Raw genomic sequence first — 12,952 nt, forward strand, 5'->3', positions numbered from 1 at the left:
ATGAATATGCTGTTCTCCTAGATCTGCTTCCTCCCCTGATTTATAAAAAAAGAAACTGAGCACTAAAAATTTTCCCTTAGCACATGGAATTATCTTAGAACTCAACATATCTGCACCTGAATTTTACTTTAGAACAAAGTTCTGCAAGTCATCGTATGTAAAAGTATGTGTTTGTTGATGACTTGCTAAATTAACAACAGGCATTGAACACTGAGTTTTCTTAGCCACACTTGTGCTGTAGCACTAAGAGAACAGCACAAGTTTTGAGTGTGTTACCTTTTAAAGATTTGGTGGAAGAAAGGAGAGAAAGAACCTAACAAAGTTTCTAAATTCAGGTTTGAGTTTCTTAATGTTACCTGGCTTTGAGTACTCTATTGCTTTGGCTATTCCTTCCTTCTATTTAAAGTCTTAAGGAATTGGTATAGTTGAGCATTAACATTAACATTAGTAATTATATACTAAATGAATTCAAGTGGCAATTTTTTAGTCAATATAAATTGAGTCTTAGCCCTGTTCGTTTAAGCAGCAAATCTGCTTATGTTTTCACAGAATTCCAAACTGCTCATCTATGCAGAGGCTTCAAATTTTGAAAAGCAGGTTCTTGTCCCACTCAGCTGCTGCTTTTAGTGCAATCAGTGGTGCACCAGTTCTGAATTATGGTGGTGTGTGGGGAGTTGACTCATTCAGCATGATGGTGGCTGAATGTGGCACCTGACTCAGTTGACTGGCACGGCAGTGTTAGCACTTTGAGAGGCAGCTGGAGTCATTGAACTGCAATGGAGTCTAACTGATAACAGAAAAATCTATCAGAATTGATAGAAATTATAGTCCTTGCAAAAAGTTTCTGCACTAGTATTTGAGATTTTTTTTTTCTTGACAGCTCTCTTCCCTTTACTTCCAAGTTACATACAAGTATGTAATTTTCAAGTGTGAAGTAAGAGGTAGATATACTTGTTGATTATCAGGATAAGTGCATCTTATTCCCAATTTCATGGAGGCAAGTAGCACAGTTGTGTGACTATGATTTTTTTGTTAACACCACAATTGTAATTTTATTTGTAATATCTTTGCTGGGTAAGGAGCTGTCTGGAGGGCCGGAGAGTGGTGGTGAATGGAGCTAAGTTCAGCTGGCGACTGGTCACCAGGGGTGTTCCCCAGGAGTTGGTGCTGGGGCCTGTCCTCTTCCATATCTTTATTGATGATCTGGATGAGGGTATTGAGTGCCCCCTCAGTAACTTTGCAGATGATGGCAAATTGGCAGGAAGTGTGATCTGCCTAGGGATAGGGAGGCCCCACATAGGGATCTGGACAGGCTGGATCGCTGGGCTGAAGCCAATGAAATGAGATTCAGTAAGACCAAGTAGCGGCTCCTGCACTTTGGCCACAATGACCTCAGGCAACACTACAGGCTTGAGGTAGAGTGGCTGGAAGACTGTGTAGAGGAAATGGACCTGGGGACATTGGTCGATGCTCAGCTGAAGATGAGCCAGCAGTATGTCCAGGTGGCCAAGAATGCCAATGGCATCCTGGCCTGTATCAGAAGTAGTGTTGCCAGCAGAAGCAGGGAAATAATTGTCCCCCTGTACTCAGCACTGGTGAGGCCACACCTCAAGTCCTGTGTTCAGTTTTGGGCCCCTCACTGCAAGAAAGACATTGAGGGCCTGGAGCGTGTGCCCAGAGAAGGGCAACGAAACCAGTGAGGGGTCTGAAGCACAGACCTTATGGAGAGCAGCTGAAGGAGCCGGGATTGTTCAGTCTGGAGAAGAGGAAGCTCACGGGAGACCTTATCACTCTCTGCAACTACCAGAAGGGAGGCTGTAGTGAGTTGGGGGTCAGACTCTTCTCTTGTGTAGCTAGTGATAGGACTAGAGGGAATGGCCTCAAGTTGCACCATGGGAGATTCAGGCTGGATGTTAGGAAATACTGCTTTTCTGAAAGAGTGGTCAGATGCTGGAATGGGCTGCCCAGGGAGGTGGTGGAATCACTGACACCCAAAGTGTTCAAGGAACATTAGGGCATGTTGAGGGACATGGTTTAGTGAGAACTGTTGGTAATTGGTGGATGGTTGGACTGGTGATCTTGTAGATCTTTTCCAACCTTGTTGATTCTGTGATTTTATTTGTACCTGGATTGTGCTAGGTAAAGTTGAATTTCATTTGGCTTCCTTGTGCTTATGATCACATGTGGTCCCTCCTTAATCCTGCTTGCTTAGTAAGGTCAGTATTAAGTGTCACCTCAAGTCTTTACCAAATGTTTTACTCCAAAGAATTCAAGCCTTGCTCTGACAATGTATTCCTCTGTCCCCATTTGCTTCTGCTGCCAATCATTAGAGTTTCTGAATTTCTCACTTATAAATCCCTTGTGAGATGAAGTGATACTACAGTGTTATGCCTTGGTCCTCCTCTGTAAAAGCAATGAAAAAAGAAATCTTTGTAACTTGATTTCCTGATATGAAGAGTCAGAAACCAGTTTTTGTACTCAGTACTCTGAAAATTAACAAATCATCCTTCTAAGAGACTTCAGTTTTAAACGATTGGCCTCATAGTTTTGACTTCTTCCAACCTCTGCCAATAGATTACATTTTACTGAAATTGTATTTAAAGTACTGTACCTGTTTAAAATTGCACAGTGGTACTGATAGGTGAAGCAAGGGATTACAAGCGATGTTCACGTGCATTGGTTTGTGCAGAGGCAGTGCTGACTGGGTACAACTTAAACTGAGATGTAAACTTGCATGTTTGTATCTCTTTGTGTTCAAGAAGCTTATGAAATGGCTTAACCTTAGCATTAGTCTGTTGTTGTCTTGCATAATTATTGCAGCTTTAGCATTAAAAAAAAAAAAAAGGAAAAAAAAAAAAAAGAAAAACAACACCAGGCTTCCAATGAGACTAGTATCCTTACTTGGAAAGACAAAAATCAACAGTCCTTATTCAGAGGGTGTTCACAGAACTGTCTGCTCAGAGAAGCTGTGGATGTCGCATTCCTTGGAAGTATTCAAGGCCAGGTTTGATGAGGATTCATCAGCCTGCTGTAGTGGGAGGTGATTCTGCCCATGGTGTGGAGGTTGGAACTGGAAGGTCTTTGAGGTCACTTCCAACCCAAACCATCTGGTGATTCCATGTGCTCCCTGCCTAAGTAACTTATAGAACCATGGAGTGGTAGTGAAATCAAGGATATTAGTAAGTTTAAGCATGTCCTTAAATCTAGTAGTTTTAAGGCAAAATGCAGGCTTATCTATAAATAATAGAAATCTGCTATGATGGACAAAAAGGATTAAGCATGAAGTAATTTCATTTAAACTGAATCATGAGCATACTCACCTTGGAATGTTAGCATCATCTTCAACAAATACTACACTGCAACAGGGGAAAAGCTGTAGAGCAAAATGTTTAGTGCTAAGAAGCTAACATATTTGAAGCTTTTATTTCTATTCTATCCTAGCTGTATACCCATTCAGCAGGTGGAGTGTAGTTAGAGGCATTCCAAAAACCTATTTCTTTAGTTTTGTTGTGAATCCAGTTTATACACTGTGAACCCTCTGCAGTCCAAACCAGGTAATGCTATACTTTTTTTTTTTTTTTAATATTGCATCCAAGAGAAACATTGTTAAGAGCATTATGATTGTATAGCAACTTCAGGAGGATAAATAACTATTTTACAGTCTTTTGTTGTCTTTTCCCCCAACAAGAACACTGCAGGAACCAGTTTACTTCTACTGCAACTAATAAAGTCCTGCTGAAAAACATGTAGTATTATGACTAAAAAGGAACCAAAAACCTTATTATTTCTGGGCACTGCCGTGAAATTACTGCACCAGTTTATCTTAAAGTACCTAGTATTCAGTTTCTCTACTTATAAAACACCAAGCCCTATCCTATCTCTCCTCCTTAAATTATTAGAGTTGGGAGCACAACAGAAATAGTGTGTGAAGCATTCAGTTAAAATGAATATAATGCTATGATTTCCAAAACCCTTAGTGTTTTGGCTTTTTTTTTTTGCCTATTCAGCCACAGTAAGAGTCATCCGTACAGAAAAAACAAACATGCACGTACACAACATACAAGTTACATATTCCCAGTTTTATTTTCATGGAATGCTAATTTAGTTACAGTATGGCAGTTCATAACTATTGAAATGTGACATTAATTCATCTCCAATGCTGCAGAACAGTCTTGATTTATATAGTTTTAAAACAATCTTATTTTACATAGTTGAGGTCTCTGGTGGTTTTTAAGCTCTGATGCTTAAGCACACAGCAAGCTACAAACCTTAGGTTTTATATTTATACATTTTTTTTTTGTTTGTTTTCAGACAACTGCTGTCTGCTGTAAGTTATCTATAATTTAATATTTATAAAAGTGCATATACTGGTACATATGCACATCTAGAAATGCACCTTTGCTACTGCCTCCCTTTTATAAAAAGCTGTTAAATGTACAGCCGTATTATTCTCACTCACTGCTATTAAGTCCTTTACTGTCTTTATTACATGATTTTAACTATTCAAGTCCCTCAAACTGGATGTAGGTATTTCTATGTATATGTTTTCCTAAAGAAAAAAATCTGTCCTATTCCTTTAAGAAGCTTTAAATCATGCATCAATTTAGTAAACAGTCACTTTAGCGTGGATTTTAAAATCCTAGACAGTGTAAAATCTACTTCTGGAAAATGTTTGTATATTTATTTTCTTTTTAGTTACAAAAAAATATATAGGATTGAAACATACTGAATACATGCATCTCTCCAAGTGGCTATATTCTAGCCTTATAGATAAATTAAAAAAAGTACACCCCTGCTAAAAGGATGCAAAAATGGCCTCAAATAGACCACTACCTGTAGTTAGTATAACTCATTACATTAAAAAGTTCAAGTTGGCTGTTCTCTCAAGATGGTGTCAAAAGACTGAAGAGTGTATTTATACTCAATATACAAAGGTGGGTGCACATACCTAGTGCCATTTAATTACTCTGTACTTTCAAGGCTTCTAGGCTTTGCCTCTGGTGATACAAGTTCTGAAATGATCTGAAGTGAAAGTTTAAGTTGAATTCTTTTAATACATGATAAAAGCAAGTTGTGTTTAAAAGAAAAATGTACACAGAGCAACCTAAAGTATTCACTGAAACAACTGTACAGAACTACTACAGATACAGAAAGAAATAGTGGACTTATTTCAAACAGAAATAACACTTGATAACATTTGTAAAAACCTGCTTTGTTTTATTCTTCTACCAAGTTAAGAATTTGCAGCCATTCAGAACAAGTAAAATTCAAACCACCTCACAATGTTTACATTTAAAGTTATTCTATACAGTGCAAATGTTTAAGACAGAATAACTCCCCGGTGAGACAGGTGACACTACTCAGTGTCAGCGTTTTGAAGATTCTTCAATAAGTATTTACACATTAAGCTAAAGGTTCACTATATATGCTTTGAAGTTTGCTGAATATCAGCAGAAAAAATTGTGAACTAGCAGCAGTTGTGTTACAAATATGATGGTTACTTTAATGAATGCATAAAGTTTTCGAGGCTGTATTCAGTGTCATACTGTTCTTGATCCCATAGTTCTCCAAGGTTTTCAAGCACTGATTTCATTGATGCTTTCCCAGAAGAGGTAGAGGTATCAGGTTTTTCATTTTTTCCATCCTTCCAAAAAAATAAGAGAGAAGAATGTTTTCAGGAATATTTACTGATCATAAGCATGCATTCTTAGTTTTCCTTTACAAATTATTCCTAAAAAGATTCTTTAACTCTGATGATTGGAAGTGTTGGAGCAATTCCAGAGGAGGTCCACAAAGATTAGAGTGCTGGAGTACCTTTCCTATCAAGAAAGGCTACAGGAGCTGGGCTTGGTTAACTTGGAGAAGTCTCCAGGGAGACCCTGCTGTGGTCTTCCAATACTTGATGGGAGCTTATAAGCAGGAGAGAAGCAATTTTTTTACGCAGTCTGATAGTGAATGGATAAGGGGGAATGGCTTTAAGCTAAAGGAGGGAAGATTTAAGTTAAATTTCAGACAGAAAGTCTTTATTCAGAGAGAGGTGAAAATTCAGAGGAACTGTGGATGCCTCATCTCTGGAAACATTCAAGGCTTGCAAGGATGAGGCCTTGGGCAGCCTGATCTAGTGGGTGGCAACCCAGCCCAGGGCAGGGAGGTTAGAACTGAGTGAACTATAAGGTCCCTTCCAACCTAAGCCATTCTATGATTAATTTGGGAAAATGCCTTCCTCCTGTCTTTCAGTTACCTGCTACTCATTATTGCACTTTAAGTGTTCATCTGAAGTTTTGCAATTCCAAGCTTTTCCCCAGCTTCTCTCTGGCTTTGGTAGCTATTTCTAGAAAACATTCCTTTACCTTGTCAAGAGTGAAGAGATCAAGAAGCTGTTCTGTTCCCATGCTCTGTAGGCTTGCATTTTCTTGGCTGATCACTGTGTTAGCAATGTTCATTTTGAACTTCTGAAGACCCATAATCTTCTCCTCTAGAGTTCCCCTGGTTATCAGGCGATAGACATTAACAACACGTTTCTGAAAGAGTAAAAACAACAGTTAGCTAAAAGAAAAAATAACAGCTTCAGTATTCAAGAAAGTGGGAAATAGTTTGGTTAACTCTTGGGTAACTTTATAAGTTTGACTGCTGTTAAGAGAAAAGAATGAGTACAGGGCTATGCTAGCACACAGTAGAGGCATCTGCAATATCTGTGCTGAGGAAGTTAGGAATTTTGCTGTTTGTCATAACTGTAAAGACTGTAACAACTAGTCACTTGTTCCCTGTCAGGCATCAGAAGGACAATTCTATGTGGCTTCCCTTCAGTACCTTGTTTTTGTTGCATTTGTTCCTCCACTAAAAGGTGATTCTTTCTCTGAATGCTTCTCAGTGACTCAGTATGGAAAAGGGAATCATACAGAGTTGGGGAAAAATAGACCCTTCAACATCTGACGTATGTAAGAAAGCAGTGACTGAAAACTAGGTGGAAATCCCTAGAAATCACTTTGGTATGTGCTATAATCTTAATCTTATCCAAATTTGAAGAGCTCAGCAAGAAAAAAATATGGGAAAATAAAGAGTTTTTCACCTGTCCAATACGGTGTGCCCGGTCCATGGCTTGCAGATCTCTCATTGGGTTCCAGTCATGTTCCACAAACACTACTGTATCTGCCCCTGTTAAGTTAAGTCCCAATCCACCAACATGAGTAGTGAGCAACAGAACATCTATAGATGGGTCATTATTAAACCTGAAAAAAAAAAAAGTTAAGCATGGTAAAATTCTTTTAAGGATGGAAATATGAACCTTAGCTGCCTGAGGTTCCTCTGTAGATCTAATACTGAATAAGTAGTATTAAAAAAAGGAGTACTTTATTACTAATTACTAATAAAACAAAATAAAGCTTGAAGTATCTAAGACTTCTATCCACTAGCAATAAAAGTATTTGTACTGTTGGACCTAGGCTAAATAAGTTGACTTGCAAGTCATGCAAGTAAATGCGGGCATAAGCATTATACAGTTCCTTAAAATTGTCTTCCAACTTCTATCCCTGATATTAAAATTAAGATAGACCTTTTTCCTATATTAACACATGCCAGTAATGTTGGGGTTTGGTTTTACTTCCATTAATACAGGAAAGAGTCATATTAAGTATGAAGTAAAAGATAGCTCTTACATTCCCATATCCCAAGTCTCTTAGGGTTCTTCACAGAACTGTAATAATCTCCAGGTGATATACAGAAAGGATAGCATAGAACACCAAGGTCATTTGCTAATTTATGCACTTGTTTTCATGTGCCAGATGTTATAAGGGTAACCACATACTTCTGTTTTGTCTGCAATTTGATGTCTTTACTCAGGTTATAGAGAAAAAGCAGATATTAGCAATTTTCTTCCTCAACATTGTTATTAAAAAGTCATCCAATTACTTTAAAGGCTTAAGTTCTGATGCAGACTCTTGCTATGAACATACACTTTCACAGGCAGAAGTGGGGCATTTTTATTTTTAATTTCTTTTAAATATAAGTTAGATAGTGATGGCCTGGCAGTACAATGAGGTGTCAGTTACAGACCATAAATAACTCACTGCAGTTGTCTGTATATCAGTCATGAATGACTATGCTTACCGTGAAACAATGGAATGCCTCTGGCCAGCAGGTATGCTACCATCTAATCGTAAGTAGGTGACTGAAGGTAACTGAGGTCTGAGAAGGTCATGCTCTACTATGTCCAGCATGCTCTTAAGTTGACAGAAGATAAGTATCCTGTGTTGGGCCACAACAGCTTCTGTACCACTCTCTGAAGATCCACCATTTCCCAAACCACAATCTAGCAGCAGCTTTAAGCAAAAGGGCATTAAATTAAAGCATACCAAACTGACAGTATATCTCATGTAAATTCTGATATGGATGGACTACCAAAAGTAGAAGGAAGAGAAACCCAATAAACTACAAAGGAAGTCTGCGACAGCCATTCAGATGACAGAGAAAAGTCTGATTCTACAGACAAACTACAAGTTTTCAAGATTCATCAGAATATTCATTTTCTTCATTTTTCTTTATTTACAGTAGAATTTGAAATCTTTGACACAACCTAATTTTATCAAACTAATAGTCTCCAGTATAGTAAATTGGAGTAAATCTGCAATGAGAAGGCCAAGAGTAAGAAACAGAAAATAACTACAGTTTCTTGCAAGGCAGCAAAATTTAATGTAAAACTCATTTTCTGTTCCACTTCCAATTTTGAGTTTTCTTGGCTAAACAGCAAAATAGGGCATAAACTTTAGAAGGAAACCCCTGGACTCTATTTGATCTGTTACTTAACTCACATTTTAAGACCAGTTTTCAGATTGATGGGATCTTAAAATCCTAAAGCATAGCATAGAGACACATTAAGGCACAATACACAAGTCTACTTACTTGTTTTAATGCAGAAAGCTTAGGTGCGTGTTGGATATCTCGAAGGGATGAATTATGAGCTGCAAGTTGCTCTGTAATTCTTTTATATTCTGGATGCTGGGTTGTTAGCACTAGTGCTGGATGGTTGCATAGCTTCCGTAAATATTGCAATGCCTTTAATTCAATTTAGTTCAAAGAAACTGTTAGTAACAATGTAGTTACAGCTGTATAGAAGCCACTTAGCCATATTCCACAAATTAGACTGGTATATTTCCATTTAATTAAATTTACCCTTTTTAATTAAGAAAACCTATATTTTACACTGAATCCGTTACTGTTAGGGCCATAATGATCTTGGTTTTTGTTACAGAGATGTAACATCCATGAGAGCAGAGAAAAGGTCAGAGGCATAGGAGCCGAGCAGAACCCTTTGAGAATTATTGCACCTACATAACTAAAGCTTAATTTGCAGTTCTGCAAGGCAGTGAACCTTCCCTTCTAACCTTAAGGTAACTGTTTGGTTCATGCTTTGCAATCTTAATTTTGCAGTGTAAATGATAAAACTGGAGGCTACTAAATTTAATCTTACTGTTTTGTACTCTTGATAATCATTTTTGGTTGATAGCATTATGTAAGATCCACAAAACCTGAATGCTAGTAAATATTAGTAAAAAAAAATTTGAAGTCATATTTACACCACTGTTAATACACTGTAACATAATTTAAGCATAACAGCTATACATCGCCTTCCAGGCAAATTAATAAAAAATTCTCAATATTTTACTTACATAACTGTAGGCTTACAGTCTAAGTTAACCATAATAATTTTTCAGTTATAATTAAACACAAATATAATTATCATAAATAAGTGAACAAGTTAGTGAAAATTGGGGAAGAAATTGTACCTGAAATACATGACCTGTAGCTTTAAGCTTTGGTTTTTCAGTTTCTTCACGTAGTGAAATTGAAGAAACTGTTTCATCAATGTCACATTTGGCACGAGACTTGGCAAAGTCTTCATAAAGCTGAACCTGTAGACCATGTTCCAGACAAAAGAATGAGTATGCATTTTCCTCACGAAAAAGGAAATAACATTTTTCCAAATTTAATTTCAAGTTCAGTTTCTAAACTAATGGAAAACAAGGAAAGCTATTTTATATGTAGCATAAGATCAAGATTAATAATATAATCACTTGCAAGTGAATTTCTTTCAGCTTGTGAAGTATTTGCTAAGAAAAATCTACAGATGCCAACAAATTTTTCTTGTAGAACTAAGCCAGAAATTAAGGTAAAGTGCAGTCTACTGGACTGCATGTAGATATTAATATTACTAGGATTTTTTTTTAGTCTTGTGGCCTCAGAGAATGTCAAGAGCTGATACAAAATTGACGTTGGAATACAGAACTGCTTGTTCTTATCTTTATGCTGTTAAAAAAAAAAAAAAACCTAAGCTTCCAGCTGACTTTTTAAACGTACCTGTAAAGGACTGAGAACACAGTAATAATCTTGAATAATTTTGGGTGGAAGATCTTGCAGTACATCCTCTTTCATTCTCCTTAGCAAGAATGGCAGAACTTGGCGGTGCAGTGCTTCCATTGCAAGAACCCCTAGTGAAGGGAAGGGAATGGAAACAAATTAAATTTTGTAGAAAAGAGAATCATAGAATGGCCTGAAAAGGACCATAATGATCATCTAGTTTCAACCCCCCTGCTATGGGCACGGTTGCCAACCACCAGACCAGGCTGCCCAGAGTCATCCAGCCTGGCTATGGATGCCTCCAACCTGAGCAATTCTATGATTCTATTTGTTTAAAACCATTCCCCCTTGTCCTGTCACTATTAGCCCATATAAACAGTTGTTAAATACAAATAATTCAAAACATTCAGAACACACAGAGAAAAACAAAAAAACCCACCCCGAAAAAACCAACACTCTTAACTTGGAATTGACTACTTTTTGAAAGGGGGAAAAAAACCCCAAACCCTGAAGACTTTGATTCTCACCAGCTTCTTGTTCACGACTGGAGCTTCGGGCATCTCTACTTGCCAGTATTGGTTTGCCATAACGAGCTGCAAATTGGCGTTCAGTACCCAAAAATCCTGGCATAAGGAAGTCAAACAATGACCACAACTCTAAGACGTTGTTCTGAACATAAAAGAAACATTTGTTAAATTCCTTTCAGAAATTAATTATTCCAAGTTATCAGGAACATTTCCATACATACTTAATGCTTCCAGGAGAATATTCCAAAGGTTCCAAACACAATTTTGAACTCCTGAAACCCAGGGGCTCTTCCATCAGTTTAAGTTACATACTCTTCAACAGCTAAGTGGATTTTCTACAGTATCTGATGTTTTAAGCCACACCCTCAGTTATGGACAACAAAATTCAGGAGATTCCACTGGTCTTAGTCTTGGATGGGATGGATACTCCAGACATAAATCATTAGGACAGAGCTCAAACTGTAGAGTTCTTTAAGTCAAGGTTCCTGTTAACTTCACTTGAAACATTAGGAAATACTCTTTTCCTGCCCACTACCTTAATAAGTGGTAGAGAGTCTTTGAGACCCACACTATCACGGCTCTATATGTAGGCATAATGGGAAAGAAGATTTACTTTTAAGCACTTACTAACAAAAAGCTTATTTTACAGCATGTACTTGGACCAAGAGAACTCTGATCAGCCGTAAATAAAACAGAATGCAAAATGCTCATTCTTCCTACTCACCAAGCTCCTTAGAAAAAAAAACAGCAGTTACCTGAATTGGTGTCCCAGAAAGAATTATCCTGTAATTGGCAGTCAGCTGTTTTACTGCTTTTGACAGTTTTGTTTTTCCATTTTTTATTACATGGCCTTCATCAAGAATACAGTAATTAAACTTAATATTTCTAGAAAATAAGAAAATAGACTTAAGTAGTATTTAAAATTTTAAGTTATTAAAACCTCAGAAAACAAAGCAATTCTTACCTGAAGAAATCAATGTCATTTCTCACAACATCATACGAAGCCACTATGAGATTGTGCCTTTTCACCTGATATTGTAATCTTCAGGAAAAAAAAGACATCGTAACTGAAGTGTCCCTTTATATTATTGCAGCCTTAAAAGTACCACCATATGTTTTACCATGATCACAAACTGTGAACTGCAGAATTCGGTATGATATTTTACTGTGCCTAAATCATAAACACAAAGTGCAAAATGTATTACCTTGCTCTCTCAGTAGGAGGTCCTGTATAGTGCAAAGGATTAAGATATTCTTTGGAGCAAAATTTTCCCACTTCATCCACCCAGTGTCCTGTGAGTGTAGGAGGGCATACCACCAACGAGGGAAGGGGGACACTGTCTACCAGTTTTGTTCTTGCATATTCTTGAGCCCTTTAAGAATATCAAAACAAAGTTTTGTTGTTGTTTTTCCACTCCTGGAGGTGGTGGAGGTTTTATTCTGTGATTTTTTGTTTTTTTGTTGTTGTATTTTAAAAAACAGAATCACAAAATAGTTGAGGTTGGAAGGAACCTCTAGAGGTCATCTGGTCCAACCCCCAGCTCAAGCCAGACCACCTACGCCAGGTTGCCCAGGACAACAAATCATACCCATAGATAAAACTTGTTCAAGTCCTTATGATAGAACATTTATTTAAGCTCACCTCAGGCAATGATCGCCTGCAAGAATACAAATGGACTGCAAAGTTTTCCCTAAGCCCATATCATCACAAAGAATTCCATGAAGTTTGTATTTATTGAGAAATGCCAGCCAGTTCACTCCATCCTGAAATCAGAAAATGAAGAAATACCTCAGAAGTAAAAAAAAAAACAAAATCAAAACCAAAAACTTTTGGCTAGCTAAGCTTCACTTGAAACAACTGTATTCCATTATTCATCACTGCAAAACTCCCAAGTGCAACTGGCTGGTGCATCTAACAGGTGCACAGTCTCCATAAGTCTAAAAAGAGATCCCCATAAATGCATCTGCTAGAGCCCATTCACTCAAATCAGAGGGGAAATAGACGTAAAAACATAAAGTAGCCAAATGTTATAATGAGGCCTGGCCTTGCAATAGCAAGCTGCTGCAGACAG

General features: G+C 37.5%; 1 protein-coding gene across 2 annotated transcripts in view; it reads right to left on the minus strand.

The window, feature by feature from the left end:
• Window positions 1-4,060: 4,060 nt before the first annotated feature.
• BTAF1 (B-TFIID TATA-box binding protein associated factor 1) overlaps window positions 4,061-12,952 on the minus strand; it is a 42,962-nt gene continuing 34,070 nt past the window's right edge. Inside the window, exons 27-38 of one of the 2 annotated variants that reach the window (XM_042862974.1) lie at window positions 12,523-12,644; window positions 12,086-12,253; window positions 11,845-11,922; window positions 11,636-11,765; window positions 10,881-11,022; window positions 10,354-10,484; window positions 9,783-9,908; window positions 8,899-9,051; window positions 8,107-8,318; window positions 7,070-7,229; window positions 6,351-6,521; window positions 4,061-5,644 (exon numbers count right to left, since the gene is read on the minus strand). In XM_042862974.1, coding sequence (XP_042718908.1) covers window positions 5,498-5,644; window positions 6,351-6,521; window positions 7,070-7,229; window positions 8,107-8,318; window positions 8,899-9,051; window positions 9,783-9,908; window positions 10,354-10,484; window positions 10,881-11,022; window positions 11,636-11,765; window positions 11,845-11,922; window positions 12,086-12,253; window positions 12,523-12,644 — 1,740 coding nt within the window. In that variant the 3' untranslated portion in view covers window positions 4,061-5,497. Of the gene's footprint in view, window positions 5,645-6,350; window positions 6,522-7,069; window positions 7,230-8,106; window positions 8,319-8,898; window positions 9,052-9,782; window positions 9,909-10,353; window positions 10,485-10,880; window positions 11,023-11,635; window positions 11,766-11,844; window positions 11,923-12,085; window positions 12,254-12,522; window positions 12,645-12,952 lie in introns of those variants that run through there. The other variant, XM_042862975.1, reaches the window with a different exon arrangement.

Source organism: Lagopus leucura, unplaced genomic scaffold, assembly GCF_019238085.1.
Source record: "Lagopus leucura isolate 7727_CA_CO unplaced genomic scaffold, USGS_WTPT01 Super-Scaffold_739, whole genome shotgun sequence".
Lineage (NCBI taxonomy): Eukaryota > Metazoa > Chordata > Aves > Galliformes > Phasianidae > Lagopus > Lagopus leucura.